Below are 14,267 nucleotides of genomic sequence, written 5' to 3'. Positions count from 1 at the left end.
ATCATTTGGGGTATATTTTCCCTACTGTTTTTTTATTAGCCTCTTGAAAGAAAACAGCTGGCACTAGTCATTTGGTAAGAGAGATAGATTTGCTGAGACTTTTGGGTAACTAGTAAAAAAAATACTCAGCTGTGTTTTCAACAGTCCACATTTGGAATACAACTTACATAACCTAGTAATATCTTGAAATACCCAAGCCTCCAAATTTCCCTGTTGGAAGTTTCCTAGAAAAAAAAAAGTTATCCATTAAGTTTGAAACACATGTGTCAGCCCAAGGAACAGTTTTTGTGGGAAGAATTTAAATTAATGTAATTCTCATATAGTATTTTACCAAAAGCAGAAGAAGTTGGTATGTGATGTTTTTCCATGATTTAAAGACTTTGAGGGAGAAGCCCCCGTAACTTTTCAAGCGAGCAAGACCTTTTGAAAGGAACAGAATCTATGAAAATTTGAAACAAAATGTTCAAGTGGAAAAGTTACACATTGTTATAAAATGTTTTGCTTTGTGCACAAGTCCATTTTAGTGAGATTTTTAAGTGTGTAATTCACATTTTCCAAAAACAGAATAGTATTCAGATAGGGTATTTTGCAAGATAATATTCTTCACATACGTTGGGAATTTAAACATAAAGCAAGGACAAAATTTTGTATTATGATAGCTTATCTGTGCTGCTAAGCATTTATTTATTTATTTATTTATTTATTTATTTATTTATTTATTTATTTATTTTTAGAGAGAGGGGAAGGGAAAGAGAAAGAGAAGGAAATAAACATCAGTGTGTGGTTGTCTCTGGCATGCCCTCAACTGGGGATCTGGCCTGTAACCCAGGCATGTGCCCTGACTGGGAATCAAACTGGCTACCCTTTGGTTCACAGGCTGGCACTCAATCCAGTGAGCCACACCAGCCAGGGCTCAGTATCGTATTTTGAGTTGACCTTGTGAATAATTAAAAGGTTCATATCTATGTATGACACTGTCAGTTTCTCAGGTTAAGATTCCTAATATAAAGGGGGAAGTTGTAGAAAATTAATCAGTTGCTTCTTGTCTATTTGAGTAAAATTCTCTTAAATTGTAGACATAAATTTATCTGTTTGAATTTTGTAAGTTTGAAACTAGAAATTCACAAAATTTTCACAAAATTCTGGGAAACCAAACTCACTGATCAAGGGAGAAATTTTTCCTTAAATAAGTTAGCAACTCACATCAGAAATAAAGGCACATAATTCATGAATATGTTTGTAATTTTGTCTCTCTATGATTGGTAAATTAGTGTGGCATATTTATCCATGACACATGCCCAAAATCTAGAATCCTATGTTGGGAAAAAATCTCAGAGGGTCCCAGGTGCTTTTTTTTGTCTGCAAATGGTCACACAGTGGCAGGAGAAGCTTCCCAGGCAATATCCCTAAGCCACCAGTTTTGGAAGCCCTTGCTACATACCTGAAAGAAAATCTGTCATAGGAGAGAGACAAGTGTTCTCATTTTCTTTGCTAAAACCTGAACTTTTTCTAGTTTCACGAAAGAAGAAAGAGGAAGGAAGGGGAGGGAAAGGAAAGCGGAAGAAAAGGCTTCCTGCATGGCTTTTCAAGATCAAAGAAGCAAAAATGTTCTTATTAACCTTATGATTCTGTTTCAGTAGTTTTCTAGATCCATTGCCCCATCGAATACGTAATACATACAGATCCACAGTGCATCTCTGCAACTGTAGGGTCCCAGTGTTTTCGAATTCAGAAATCTGTAGGGTTTAGAGAGATAATTCAGTGTATTCCTTAACAGCCGTGGCAGGGGTTGGGCAACAGCCCAGGTGAGCACGCCACGGGGGAGAGGGAACGGTTGCGTATTAACGTGTGGAAAAATGTTAGGTTTGCAAACAGACGGGTTAGAAAGGTTTGCTTCTTTGAGTTGTGTGGATTTTTGAACTGTGGCTAATGAGGACCCATAACACTCTTCTTTATTTGTGAATACTTCTCCCTGGAGAACCTGACCCTCATGGGATGCTCTGAAAATATGGAGGTGTTAGTACAGCACTAGCATACTGAGTTTCTGGGTTTCAGGCTAGTTCTTTATGTTACACTAGGGCGCCTGTCTGGGTTTCATGCCCTGTTGATCGTTTCGGTTCTGGCGCACACACCCAAACCCCCCGTCTCAGGAAGAATCGCCCAACACTGTGCCTGTTCTGTGTGCTCCAGGTTTCTCCTGCCAAGTATGGCACCTCGTTTAATCTGAAGGGAATCTTCTGGAGAAGCATTTCCTTGTCTTTATAGGAAAACAGACGCAGTGTGGATTCTGCAATGCTCCTATCCAATTTAATTTTTTATTTCTTCACTTTATGATATCTTGGTTAAATTTGTTGCTGCTCTTGTGGCAAATTCTTAATTGATGTATCGCTAGAAATCTTAGTTTTTTTCATTCAAACGTCCCATGCTTCATGAGCAGCGTGAGCAGTGGGAGAGGCCATCATCTCAGAACTCCCCTCCGTCAAAGACAAGCACAGCATTGAGAGACCACTTTTTTGCTGGTAACACTAATAATCACCTAGAAGTTTGGAATAAAATCTGGTTAATATTAAAAACAAGAAGACTTCGGTTTTATTCTCAGAGCTTTTTTTTTTTCTTTTCTTCTCTCTCTTTTTTTTTTTTAATTGATTTGAAAGCAAGAGAGAGGAAGGGAGCAAGAGAAGGAAACATCCATTTGCTGTTCCACTTACTTATGGATTCATTGGTTGATTCTCGTATGTGCCCTGATGGGATCAAACCCACAACCTTGGAGAATCAGGACAACACTCCAGCCAACTGAGCTACCAGGCTAGGGCCTCTCTTTTCTTTTTGTTTTTTAAATGCAGCATGACCAGTGTTGGAACCTGAACCATTTCGGGGTGTTTTATAAGTTGGCATTTATCAGGTGCACTGAACTGTGGGGGAGATGGCTGGGTGGAAGACCCTCAGAGAGGAACTTATAACGTATTTGTTAGGTTTTAGCTCCACATGTCTCTGGAGATTGAGTGACTGGTCTTCCACTCGGGCAGCTTTCTGTGTTGCAGCCACAGAGCTTGGCCAGCTCAACGGACAGTGCTGGCCACCTCTGAGTTACTCCAGATGTTTACAGACAGCAGAAAGGCAAATAGAACATTTCTACATCGATGTCCTTGGGGAAGGTTTCAGAGCAATGGATCCCTTCCAGAACGTAATGGATTTGGACAGGCTTCATGCCTTACTGATTTCTTGTTATATTTGTCTGTGTAACCCCGCCCTGGGGTAAAGCTTGAGAACCCACTGCAAGCTCCAGCTAGGAAGTCAAACCTGGGACTGTCATCAGGGAAACTTGTTTGCCAACAAACCAGTATTTGGTGGTAAGACAATCCCTTCATCCTTCAGCTCCTTCCTTCCCCAAATAAACTTTAGATGTGATGAGTGTGAGTGAACCCACGCTCAAACTTCAGCTTCATTGCTTTTCTCACAGTTTCATCCAATAGAGGTTCATCCCAGGGAAGTGCCCTTGACAGACATTTCGGGCGCGACGCAAGGCACAGATGAATCAGTGGCTCCAGTCCCTGTTCTCAGGGGCCTTATTATCGTGAAACAGGGGAGAAAAGATCCAGAAATTCATGCTTGTGAGCTCTCAAGTGTTTGGTGAACTGAATATTTGTTTATGCCTTAACAGCGTGCAAGTAAAGATTCCAAACCCTGCTTGGGAATGGAATTTTTCTGACCGCCCAGAGCTTACCTGTTTGAAAATCTCCCGTGGCTGACCATTGTCTGCTGGATCAATTTGAACTCTATCAGCCTGGTAGTGAAGGTTTTCAAATTTTGTGCCTAATCTGTCTTTTATTTAGCTCCATTACCCCTTGTATACCATCCATTCCAATTGCTCTCTTTGGTTCAAATGACATGACCTCCATGCTGTGCTGTACCCCACTGAGAAGAGCCATGGCGTGCTTCTCCTCTCTCTGTGCAGGCCCTCCCGAAGCCTTCTCTTACACCAGAGCCCGTGGGGGCCCCGTCGTTCCTCTAAACTTCTAAATTTGTTTGAATCAGCATGGTCAAACACTGCTCACGTGGTCAGTTATCTTTTCACTCGTACCTCTCGCATCCCGCACTAAACTGTAAGCACCTGTTGGCTGAGGACTTTGGCTCATTGTTGTTTTTAATTTTTTAATTTTAATTTTTGTATCTCCTAACGTACCATCCACATAGCAGGAGCTTGTTGACTATTAATTGATAAATCCTTGCTTTCCCACTTAAATGATAACAGTTCCAGGACTTGGATTTATTGGTTCAATAACAAGTTGAACATTTCCTTCTGGGTGGTTGTTCAAAGCCAGAGTTTGCGAACACCCACCTCCGTGGTTTCATAGTCCACTTGAAAATGCCCTTTCTGGGAACAGCTATGATACCACCATCTACCGTCATGTATTCCTTTGACACCACACCCATGAACTGAAAGTATTGGAATGGTTTTGCCCAGTGCCAGGTAGCGTCAGAAGGGTAGCTGCTGATTCCATTGCTATGGACAGTGTTTCCAGCTGCGTGGGGACTCATGGGAGAGCACATCCTCCAAGTAGATGTGTGGGTGCTGGGGTGTTTGTTGTCCAAATGCCTCAGGAGGTCCCCGTCTAGCACTATGTGTGCTCTCCTTCCTTCATATTTACTTAGTGAGCTGCTATCTCATCACCTTTCAGATGTTACTGCCCAAGGCCCTAGCAGCCAGCGTTTGCCTCTGTTGGTGTAAGCGGCATGGAATCTGCTAGCTCGGCCCAAGTTAGAACCGTATGAGCCTCTGTGACCCCCGCAGGGCTCCGAGGAGCTTTGGTGGTCCCTTTAAACACCAAAACCACTCCGAAGTGAATGCCACTCATTGCCTCTGGAGGTAAATAGAGAGTGCGCACAAACACCCAGGGGTCTTCTGAGCATCCAGAGGGGAGTCAAGCATTTGAAGAGCACTGGTTAAACCAGGAGAGGTGGAAGTAGCTTCCAAACCTAAGAACTTGTGAGCCTGTGGGAAAAATAATTTCTGGTATCCCAACCCCTCCTTGTACCAGATAGTCCACTTCATACTTTCAGAGTCATTTCCATGCCTTACCAACAGCAACAGTTATTTATTTGTCATCTTCCAGAAAATAGGTTCCAATGTGCGGTCAATCCCAGCAAAGAAAATTGGCATGTGTGTTAGTGAGGAAATAACTCAGGAAAAGGCAGCCTGGGGGCCCATCCTCAGAGCCCCGCGAACCCATGGCAGGGCCCCCAGATGCTCCTCTGTCTGACCCAACACGGACACTGGTGACCCTTCTCCCAGCTTCATGCTGCCCAGGGCCGCATGGTCGGGGCGCTACTCTGTGCAGGGTTTCAGAAGGAACCGCTTCATCTGTGAGCGCTAGCTCTGCACGTGGTGTTTGCTTTGCCCTCTCTGTTAAACAAACAAACAAACGAATGAAAAGCACCCCTTCCTCCCACCACTTTGCATTAACAGGGAACAGATGTGGGGTCCCCTGGACAAGGCATGGTGCAGCGGTTGCCTTGGAGGGTGAGTGACTTTCTTGGCATTCTCTCCGTCTCCCCTGTCTTTCAGCAATGAAGCGGTAAGGAGTGACTTAAAGAAGCTGCCAGCGCTCCCCACCCAAGCCCTGAAGGAGCACCCTTCCCTGGCCTACTGGTAAGCTGCTTCTCCCCAGCGCCCAGGTAGCCTCTTCAGGAGTGAGCACGTCCAAGGGGTGTAGGCGCCGGGTGACTGAGTCCACGCATCCGGCTCCTGCAGGGTCAGCCTGGACTCCAATTGTATGAAGTGGCTTGGGTCGTCACAAAACTATTTTCTGCATTTAAACAATGTGGTATGTGTGACATCTCTCCTTCTTCCATTTTTAAGAAAGAAGGCCTTCTAAAGTTTCACTTTGAAAGCTTTACCTCCCTGGAGATCCTTTCATGTGCTGCTCGAGTTCCCTTGTGGAGTCCTTGCCACTTGATGACAGGCTGGTGGGGGCCAAAGATGGGGGAGAGCTGCATGGTCCTTGTTTTTTGTTTTTTTTTCCTTCTCAGAAGAGAAGTTGATTCTTTCATTTTCCCACAACATTTCCTATATCCTGATTTAGCGGCCATGTAACATTATGCTGTAGTTCATCTGTCGGGCCTGAAGTGACTGATTCTGAATGAATCAGGCATTTGAAAGGTGCCCAGATGGTGGTTTGGGTCACAGCTGAGTGGGGCATGCATTGCTGGGTGGTGCATTGAAATTCTGCGGGGCTCACCAGCCCCGGCCACTGTCCTTAGAAAAGCGCGATGCAGCTTCCTCGTTTTCCTTCTGACTCCCTACCAGAAAGCATTGGGACTGCCTTTAGAAAAAAATAACATAAAATTTAAAAATCACAGAACATTTTGATCCCGATCAACTATAACATGACTCTTATAAGCACACCTATGATGTACTTTATGAATTTACAGATTCCTAATCATTTGTCTTCTCTGGACACTTTTTCAGTCGTTTGTGTGGCTTTAGGAGATTCCTTTAGCTGGGGAGGGCATGTGTTGAGGCAGAGGGCCTTAGCAGGAGCGAACTCCAGTATGGAATCATTTCTCCCCAAGAGGCCAAGGGATGGGGCAGCTGGGCTGGAAATGAGGGCGCTAAGTGGGCTGGCATCCTGGATTTCATCCCTCTGAATGGTTTTGTTGCCATTCTTTTTTCAGTAACATAGATGCCAATATAGTGGCTTTATAGCATTATAATCTGCCCCCAAAGGACAAAATCTATTTAACCTGTGGGGACTTTGCATGTGTTAGCCTCCAGACTTCCAGCGTGGAAGTCTGTATACATGAACCCCCAGGAGAAGCATTCCTGTTGCCTTGTTCATGGAACGCTGTGGCCCTCTCCCCAGTTCCCCATGCCCCCGACCCTTATCTTCTCTCTTCCCCCAGGCTGTTTCTTTTCAGGAAACCACTGGGGAAGGAACTAGAGACACAAGGATATAACTCTAGAGACCAGTAGTTCCTACACAAAGAAGAACTGTTTGCCAGCAGGGCCTGTAATGTTGGTGGGTTGTTTGGGAGTCACAGTTGCTTGTAGACTCATCTGTCCCTCAGTTATCTCCTGATTTATTTGTTTGCAAGCATTGTTTGCATCTTATGCTCATTTCAGGGTTATGAGCTCCTCTCTCCCCCCCAGTACCCCTCTGTCTCTCTGTCTTCCCGTGTGTCTCTCTGTTTGTCTTTATCTCCTCCACAGCCCTATCTCACACGTTAGCATTGATTCAGAAACTCCTTCATGTCCTCTTTTGTCAGCATGGACGTCTTCCTCTCCATCCACATCTGTAGCTGTCTTGCGAGAACATCCCTGCATCTCTGTGATCAGGCCAGCACTTTCCCAGGCCCCATGTGCACCCACTGGCACCCATGCACTGTCTCAGTGCTCGGAGAGGATGGCAGGATAGGGCGAGGTGGTGGGAGGGGCTGCTTTTTGAAGTAGGTGCCCTCAGGCTCCACAGCCCGGTTTCTAAATAAGTAAGCCATTAAGTAGCATGGGCTTAAGTAGCATGGGCCATCCTGATGATGCATTGCTTAACAAAACCAAAGCAAATAGATCTTTTCACCTTATTTCATTATCGTTGGCTGATTGTGGTTGGCTTTAACATTTCCACCTACTTAATTGGATTTTTGAAATGCAGTGATGTCAGGCAAGGGATAAATGCTGTTCATGCTTCTAATAGAGACTGGAGACAGAGCCAGCCTCCCAAGCTTTTTTGAAGTTCTTCCTCCCTGTCTCCGGTCATCCCTCATCTGCAGGATTAACCGTGACCCTTTATTGCTGGAGAGGACCTTCACTCAGTCCTCACATCATGTTCAATGAAGTTGCCCATAGTCTTGAATTGCCTGATCATTCCTGAATGAGGGATGCATAGTTGCCATTCTTCAGGACCCTTCTGCTCTCACTAGCCTCCGTAGATGCGATGGACAGGCCCCGGGGTGCCACATCACACTCATGAGGCGCACACTTGCCGCTTAGTGAGCAGAGCAGCGGGTTATGGAATCTCAGCCAAGTCCCTGAACTGTGAGGTAACAACCATCCAGGAAACCTGAGTTACTTCTCCGCTGCCTCTGTTCCTCACCTGGGAAATGGAACTAACCACACCAACCTTATTCCAACTGTAATTGAGGGAGAAAGTAAAAAGTTACATAATGCAATTAGAAAGTAGAGAAAGATGTATCATGATGCTGAGTAATAGTGCAATAATCCTTTCTGTTAGTTTTCCCCAGGTGTTTACCACGCTTGGGCTTCTCATGTCACATGATTCCCCTGTCAGGAGGCATCTGAGGCAGAAAGTCAAAATTACTGAGGGCCACAGTAACAAGTCAGGATCAGGTCCCTGACCTGGATTCTCTTGGATGCCTCACTTGCAAAAGCTGGACCACCAGCCCCACCTGGACAGGTGTGCAGGGACATCTTCCTTTCCTCCAGAGTCATTGACAACTGCAGGCCAATGGCTCTCCATGGCGGGGAACCATGACTCCATCACCTTGTTTCCCCTCACCTTGCCCCATGCACACCTGGGCCCTTGTCTGCAGAGAGATGATTTACCCTCACGATGTGACCCAGACCATGGCAGGGGGCACGGTCAGCTGCAGTCATCTGTCTTTTTCCTTCATGAAATTCTGTGTCCTCCAAATAGTGTTTTGGGATTCTGTTTACTGTGGCGGAAGGGTTTCTGAATAGTTACTCCATGGAGTCCCTACCCCAGATCCGGGGTGGTTGGAAGCTGTCTGCAGAACTCAGTGTCCTTGCACCATCTGGAACTTGCAGAGGAGGACTGGAGCAGAGCAGGAGGCAGGACGTCTTTGTCATCTGCTTGGCATGTGTTTCAAGTGGGGCTAAGGAGTAGGGACGCTAAGGAAGGAGAAGGTAGACCCTGTGGCCTCACAGATGGCCTCAGACAGCAGGAGACACAGGGTGGGCAAGGTTATGGGTGGCAGCGTCCAGCAGCTGTCAGGGAGGTGGAGGCCCCAGTCAGGCCATTTAGTCAGTGAACAGCAGAACAGCTTCCTGACAGTGTTTGTGACTTTCAGTGGCATTTTTGCTGAGCCTTGCTTGTGTTTGCATCTATAGCACTAGATTGATTTTTGACTCTCCAGCTCAGCCCAGGGATCCTCTCTCCCAGGGCCAACAAGGTAATGGGCTCATACTACACTGACTTGCTTGACCCTGGACCTAGGAGTTGACCTCACAAATGCTAAATCACGTGGTAGGAAACATGTCCCTGCTGCCATTGATTCAGTTGGTGAGTGGGGGGGAGGAAGCTAGAAGAGCAATCCTGGGGTGTCCTGATGCAGCTCTGCATGTCTTTTGAGGCTGGTGTCTACCCCCAAGAGGATGCTGCTGGAGAATTCTGTCAGCAGAGGGCTTTGTCACACTCAGTGTAGAACTTCATGGAGTGTGGGAGCCAAGGGGAAATATGGCTGCTTCTGCAGCTTTGTGACCAGAAGGTGCCCAGACTCCACAGAAATGACTGTCCATCTGGAACAAGGCCCCTTGTAGCTGGTTGGTTCCAGTTCCAGGTATTTATGAAGACACATTCATGTGGAGAGTCAGACAATCTTACATGCACTAAAGTTGAGAACACTAACATTAAGAGATATTCATAAAGGCTCAGATAGTAATTGGAAGATAAATAAATTTCCCCCAAGTAGCAGATAACGAACATATAGAACATGTCACCCTGAGAAATGGTCTAGCTGGAAAAGAAAAAGGTAGGTGAAAGAAGGCTTTAAATCAATTCTGGGGTAATAAGTTGACAACAGATAACAAAGATCCACCACTGAGGTCCTGAGGCTCCATCCGTAGGATCCCGTCCTGTGGGAGGAAGAGGGAGGCGGCAGAGTGAGAAATAAGGTGCTATGGTAGTTGTGGCCTCATCACAAGGCCAAGGCTTTTGGACGTGACTCTTCAGCAGGCGGGAGTGCTTCCCCTGTGCCTCCCGAGGCTGGCTTTGTGCTCTCTGGAGGCAGCAGTGGGGGCAGCCACAGCTCCTATCTCCCTGGGCCCAGCAACACTTATCACGTCAGAAAAGAGTTTAGCTGACCATTATCTCCCAAGGCAGGAGCTAATCTCTTATTGTTTTAGAACTAAGAATTCAGAAGATAAAAAGGAGTTCCCTCTGGGCCTTTTATCATGGCTTGTGTTTACCAGGCCCAAATTCCAGAACTTTCCCATCTTCCCCAAAGCCCCCAATCCTGACAAATTTAGTGCAGGTAGCCGTGGATGTTCTGTTGAGATCAACACCTGGCCTCCCTCCACAAGGTCTTGTATGGACAGGATTCAGAAAATGAGGAGGGGAGAAGGAGGGCCTGAGGGAGTTAGGCCAGAACACCCACTGTGATGTCTAGCCAGTTGGTCCTCTTCCTGTCCTGACCTGTGTCCCTCCCCACTGCATGCCTGCTCACCGCTTTTTCCTCTTCTCACGTGAAATCATTTCTTGCAAGGAGCTGACCCCAAACCTGAGCTCTAATCTTAATTCAATGATTACAAGTCCAAGATAAAGACAGAGTCCTCTGAGGGGAAAACAGACTTTTCAAATCAGTTCAGAAATGCCACTTCCGGACAAATCCTTTTTCTAGGAGCTGTTGGCTCCTTGTAGGCTCTCATGAGGTTGCTCGGGCTCAGCAGAAGTATCTTCATTGGCAAGGTGCTCAGCTGTGGACCCAGGGAATGTAATAACAGAATCCTCTTCTTCTGCTTTTAGTGAGGACCGAGTGATTGAGCACTACAAGAAACTGAATGGCCAGACCAGAGGTCAAGCAATCGTGAAGTAAGTAGCCCTCCCAGCACTCCTGAGAGCGTGTTCTGTCAGGGTTGTACAGGTCTTCTCAGAAAGCCGTATCCCCGGGGGGTCAGTGAGTCAGTCTAATTTCCAAGTAAATAATCATTCCGAGAACTTTATCATGCACAAACATGCAAATATGTATATGGAAGTAGTTCTGCCAGACAACCACCCTTATGTGCTCATCTGTTGCTTTTCTAGCTACATGAGCATCGTGGAGTCTCTCCCAACCTACGGAGTTCACTATTATGCAGTGAAGGTAAGTGAACTCATTGGGTGAAAGTTGCCAAGCCTGCCTTAACATTTTTTTAAAATTCTCACTTCTTTTTTCTTTCTAATTTCCTTGAAGATTTTTTGGGGAGTGGGGTTTGGGGTGTGCCTGGGCAGGAAGTTTACATACTCAGGGGGAGTAGAGCAATGGATCTTTACCCCTAGGGTACTTAGACTCACTTCAGTTACTCTCCAAAACTCAGGTTCCCCTGTATGAAGAGGGTGAAACAGAGTCCTACTCCTGTCATCCTCAGGAGGCCCCTGGAAGACCAGGCCCTCAGAGCCCCTCAGTAGGAAGATGCCATCTAAAGACATGGAACTGTAGAGAACAAAGACTAAGTAGAATTTTTTTTAAAGATTGTGACGTCAAGTCCAATGTGACATGGACCCCTTTCTAAATTATCTTTAATTTTATCCAGTTTGGGATATTATGAATCTAATAGATGTTAGATAATGATGTACCCATGCCTCCTTTTCTATTATGAAAACTTTAACTAAGCCATTGCTTTGAGGCCAATAAAGAACAGAAAACATTTCTGAGTTCTAGATAACTTTCACCAACAAACCTGAGATCCTCTTGCTCCTCTACCAATTTGTTTTCTCCTGTTTCTGCCCAACTGTATTTTTAATTCCTTTCAATGAGAATGTGTGTCATGTTGCATTCATCTTTGTGTCACCCGTGACAGCTCACACACTTTGCCTGTCCTTGTGTAACAGAACCCACGGGCTGCTCCGATTGAAAGAGAACCCACGGCTGTTCAGTTATTAGGGGCCCGATTGCCCACGGCCAGAAGCATAACTCTCAATACCAGAGATTAGTGAAAAGAAAAAGAATTGTTTATTTAATAGTTATATAGATTTAGATTATTTGCGGATTTCTGCCGTTAAGTCTTATTTTCTTTACAACACCCACAAACGCATAGTTCTGCCTCCCCCTACCAAACCAGGCTTCTTTTAGAAAAGTTAGAAATACCGTTTCCCTGCTTCCTAGACACAGTTCAGCTTTACCGGTAGCTGCCGATCATTCGATCCTGATTGGGGAGGTTTTGCCTGTGTTGTGGTGCCTGCCAGCTTTTAATGCAGAACCGCGTGGAGTTCCCAGCCTCCTTGTAAACTACATGGACTTTTCCCTTTCCTTTCCAAAACCGCATAGGTGTTCCCCATTCTCAGAGCCACATGGTGTTCCTTAAAAAAATGTCTGCCGCCTATTTTTAAACCCCTGACTGCGTCCTCTGATCCTCTGACACAGTCGGTGCGGTAACCAGTTCTGACCATTCACAGAACCTTACACACAGGCTCTGTGTGCTCTCTGTACCATTCTATGGTCCAAAACCCCTCCCATCTTCCTGGGGCCTTGGAAGTATCAAAGCCATTATGTAACAAAGACACTAGCCACTAGCCACAGGCATGTGAAGGCATCTTAAAAGCTGTTTCCTTTTCCCCATCCCCCAACCCGCAGGATCTGAGGAGTTTTGGAGACCCCCCTTATGTAACACTTGGTGTGCATTTAACTGCCTGTATCTTCTACTAAACTGTAGCCCTTTGATGGCAAAGACCGTGTTGTATATAGTTATGTGTTTCTGGAACCCAGTGTTATAGTACCTGGTACCTAATAGGTGCTCAGTAAACATTTACCAAGTGTTTATTGAGAATTGGATTGAGTAGACAGAAGTACTCATTTCCATCATGGGGATAAGTGTTGGAACACTATTTGTCGAACCCAGTTCTGAGGCATATGCAGGGACTCCCAGCAGCTCAGCTCAGGATCTTTTAAAGCCTGCAGTGGTTAAATTCTTCCTAATGTCCTACCAAAGCTCTTCCCACCAATGAGAGCTCTTAATTTCTCCTCCTCATAGAACTCATAGAACCATCACAACCATCCCTGCCCTTCTCAAGTTTCAAATGTAGTCATGAGGAGTGTGACCTAACCTCCTGAGCTGTCTCCAATCCCATGTGAGAAAGATGACTTTTCTAAGATTATCCCACCTAAGGCTATGCCCTGAAGCATGGCTGTTGAAATCAGTAGGTAGTCAGTCGGGTTTTTCATGAAAACAGGCTCATAATTCACTGCTGGCTGCGAGTGTTGGACTCACTGCTGATGAGGGTTGTGGAGCCCATTTCCACTTTGCCATGTTGTTACCGTAAAGGAAACATAAGAATCCAACAATAGTTCCTGCCGTTATTATAAGAGGCATTTCATAGAAGTCGCACTGTGAGCCTTTATCTGTTGTGGAAATACTCTTTGGTGATGGGCAACAAGGGGGTCTGCTTTCAAGAACGGGAACCAGGAACTCAAGAATTCCTGGATCACATTCTCTGTTCTTAGTTTGATCTCATTTCTGTCACTTATAATTAAAATAGAGATTAAGAAACTTGTTTCTCTAACTACCCCACAAAAGTCTTCTAGATGTTGAAAGACTGTAGAGATGCATCGATGGACAATTAAGATGCATCGATAGAGATGCATTGATAAGTAAGATCAAGATGGATAGGTTGGAAGTCCTTGACATAAGGCTACATTTAGCCTTTTACTTGCTTTCACCCGTGTTCCATTTCTTTATCAGCCTAGAGCTTGACAAAAAGGTGCCCTCTGATATATATATATACCTTCTGCCTTCCAATGAAACTTGAGAAATATGCTTAGTCCCTTGCACTGTGTTAGAAAATCAGAAGCAGACCATGTGACTGTCTGAGTGCCAAATGCGTGTATGGGTTTGGCTTTTGGAATCTCCAAGCATAAGCAAGTGCTGTCCTGCTTGCTTGGAGAAAACACAGGAATCCAATAAGCCTAAACCAACTGTAGGAAGCCCCCCTGTTTGGTGGCCTCGTGATTTCACAGATGTGATATGGTGTGATGACAACCCTTACCTGGCCAATCTACAGTTGCAGCAGCGTTGAGTCTCCTCTTGCTCTATTCTCTGAAGCCACGGCAGTGCACAGAGGCACTATTTTAAACTTTTTAAAAAGAAATCATCTACCTTGAAACTTTTCTAAAAATTCAAAATGTATTTCTTTTTCCCTTTATCTTTGTGGTTACCTTGAAGTAACTCATGCCTCACAAGTATTCGAAAACCATAAGCCAGTTTTGAGTTTTGAAGATATTTGCAATGGGGTGTAGTAGGTGATTCATAGACGTGGCAGTTGGGAAAAATCTAAGTAAGGCAAGGCTGCTTGCCATGCCCACTATCAGCTCCTAGCATT

At 45.3% G+C, this 14,267-nt stretch overlaps 1 protein-coding gene across 1 annotated transcript in view; it reads left to right on the top strand.

Moving 5' to 3' along the window:
* The window catches only part of FRMD4A (FERM domain containing 4A), a 212,186-nt gene that overhangs the window by 100,127 nt on the left and 97,792 nt on the right, over positions 1 to 14,267 (top strand). Inside the window, exons 8-10 of the mRNA XM_090266546.1 lie at positions 5,567 to 5,650; positions 10,719 to 10,784; positions 10,998 to 11,055. Of these exons, the coding sequence (XP_090122672.1) occupies positions 5,567 to 5,650; positions 10,719 to 10,784; positions 10,998 to 11,055 (208 nt within the window). The remainder of the gene's footprint in view (positions 1 to 5,566; positions 5,651 to 10,718; positions 10,785 to 10,997; positions 11,056 to 14,267) is intronic.

Source organism: Furipterus horrens, unplaced genomic scaffold (genome assembly GCF_987537825.1).
Source record: "Furipterus horrens unplaced genomic scaffold, mFurHor1.1.pri manual_scaffold_2, whole genome shotgun sequence".
NCBI classification, from domain to species: domain Eukaryota; kingdom Metazoa; phylum Chordata; class Mammalia; order Chiroptera; family Furipteridae; genus Furipterus; species Furipterus horrens.
This window is presented reverse-complemented; position numbering and strand designations above follow the sequence as displayed.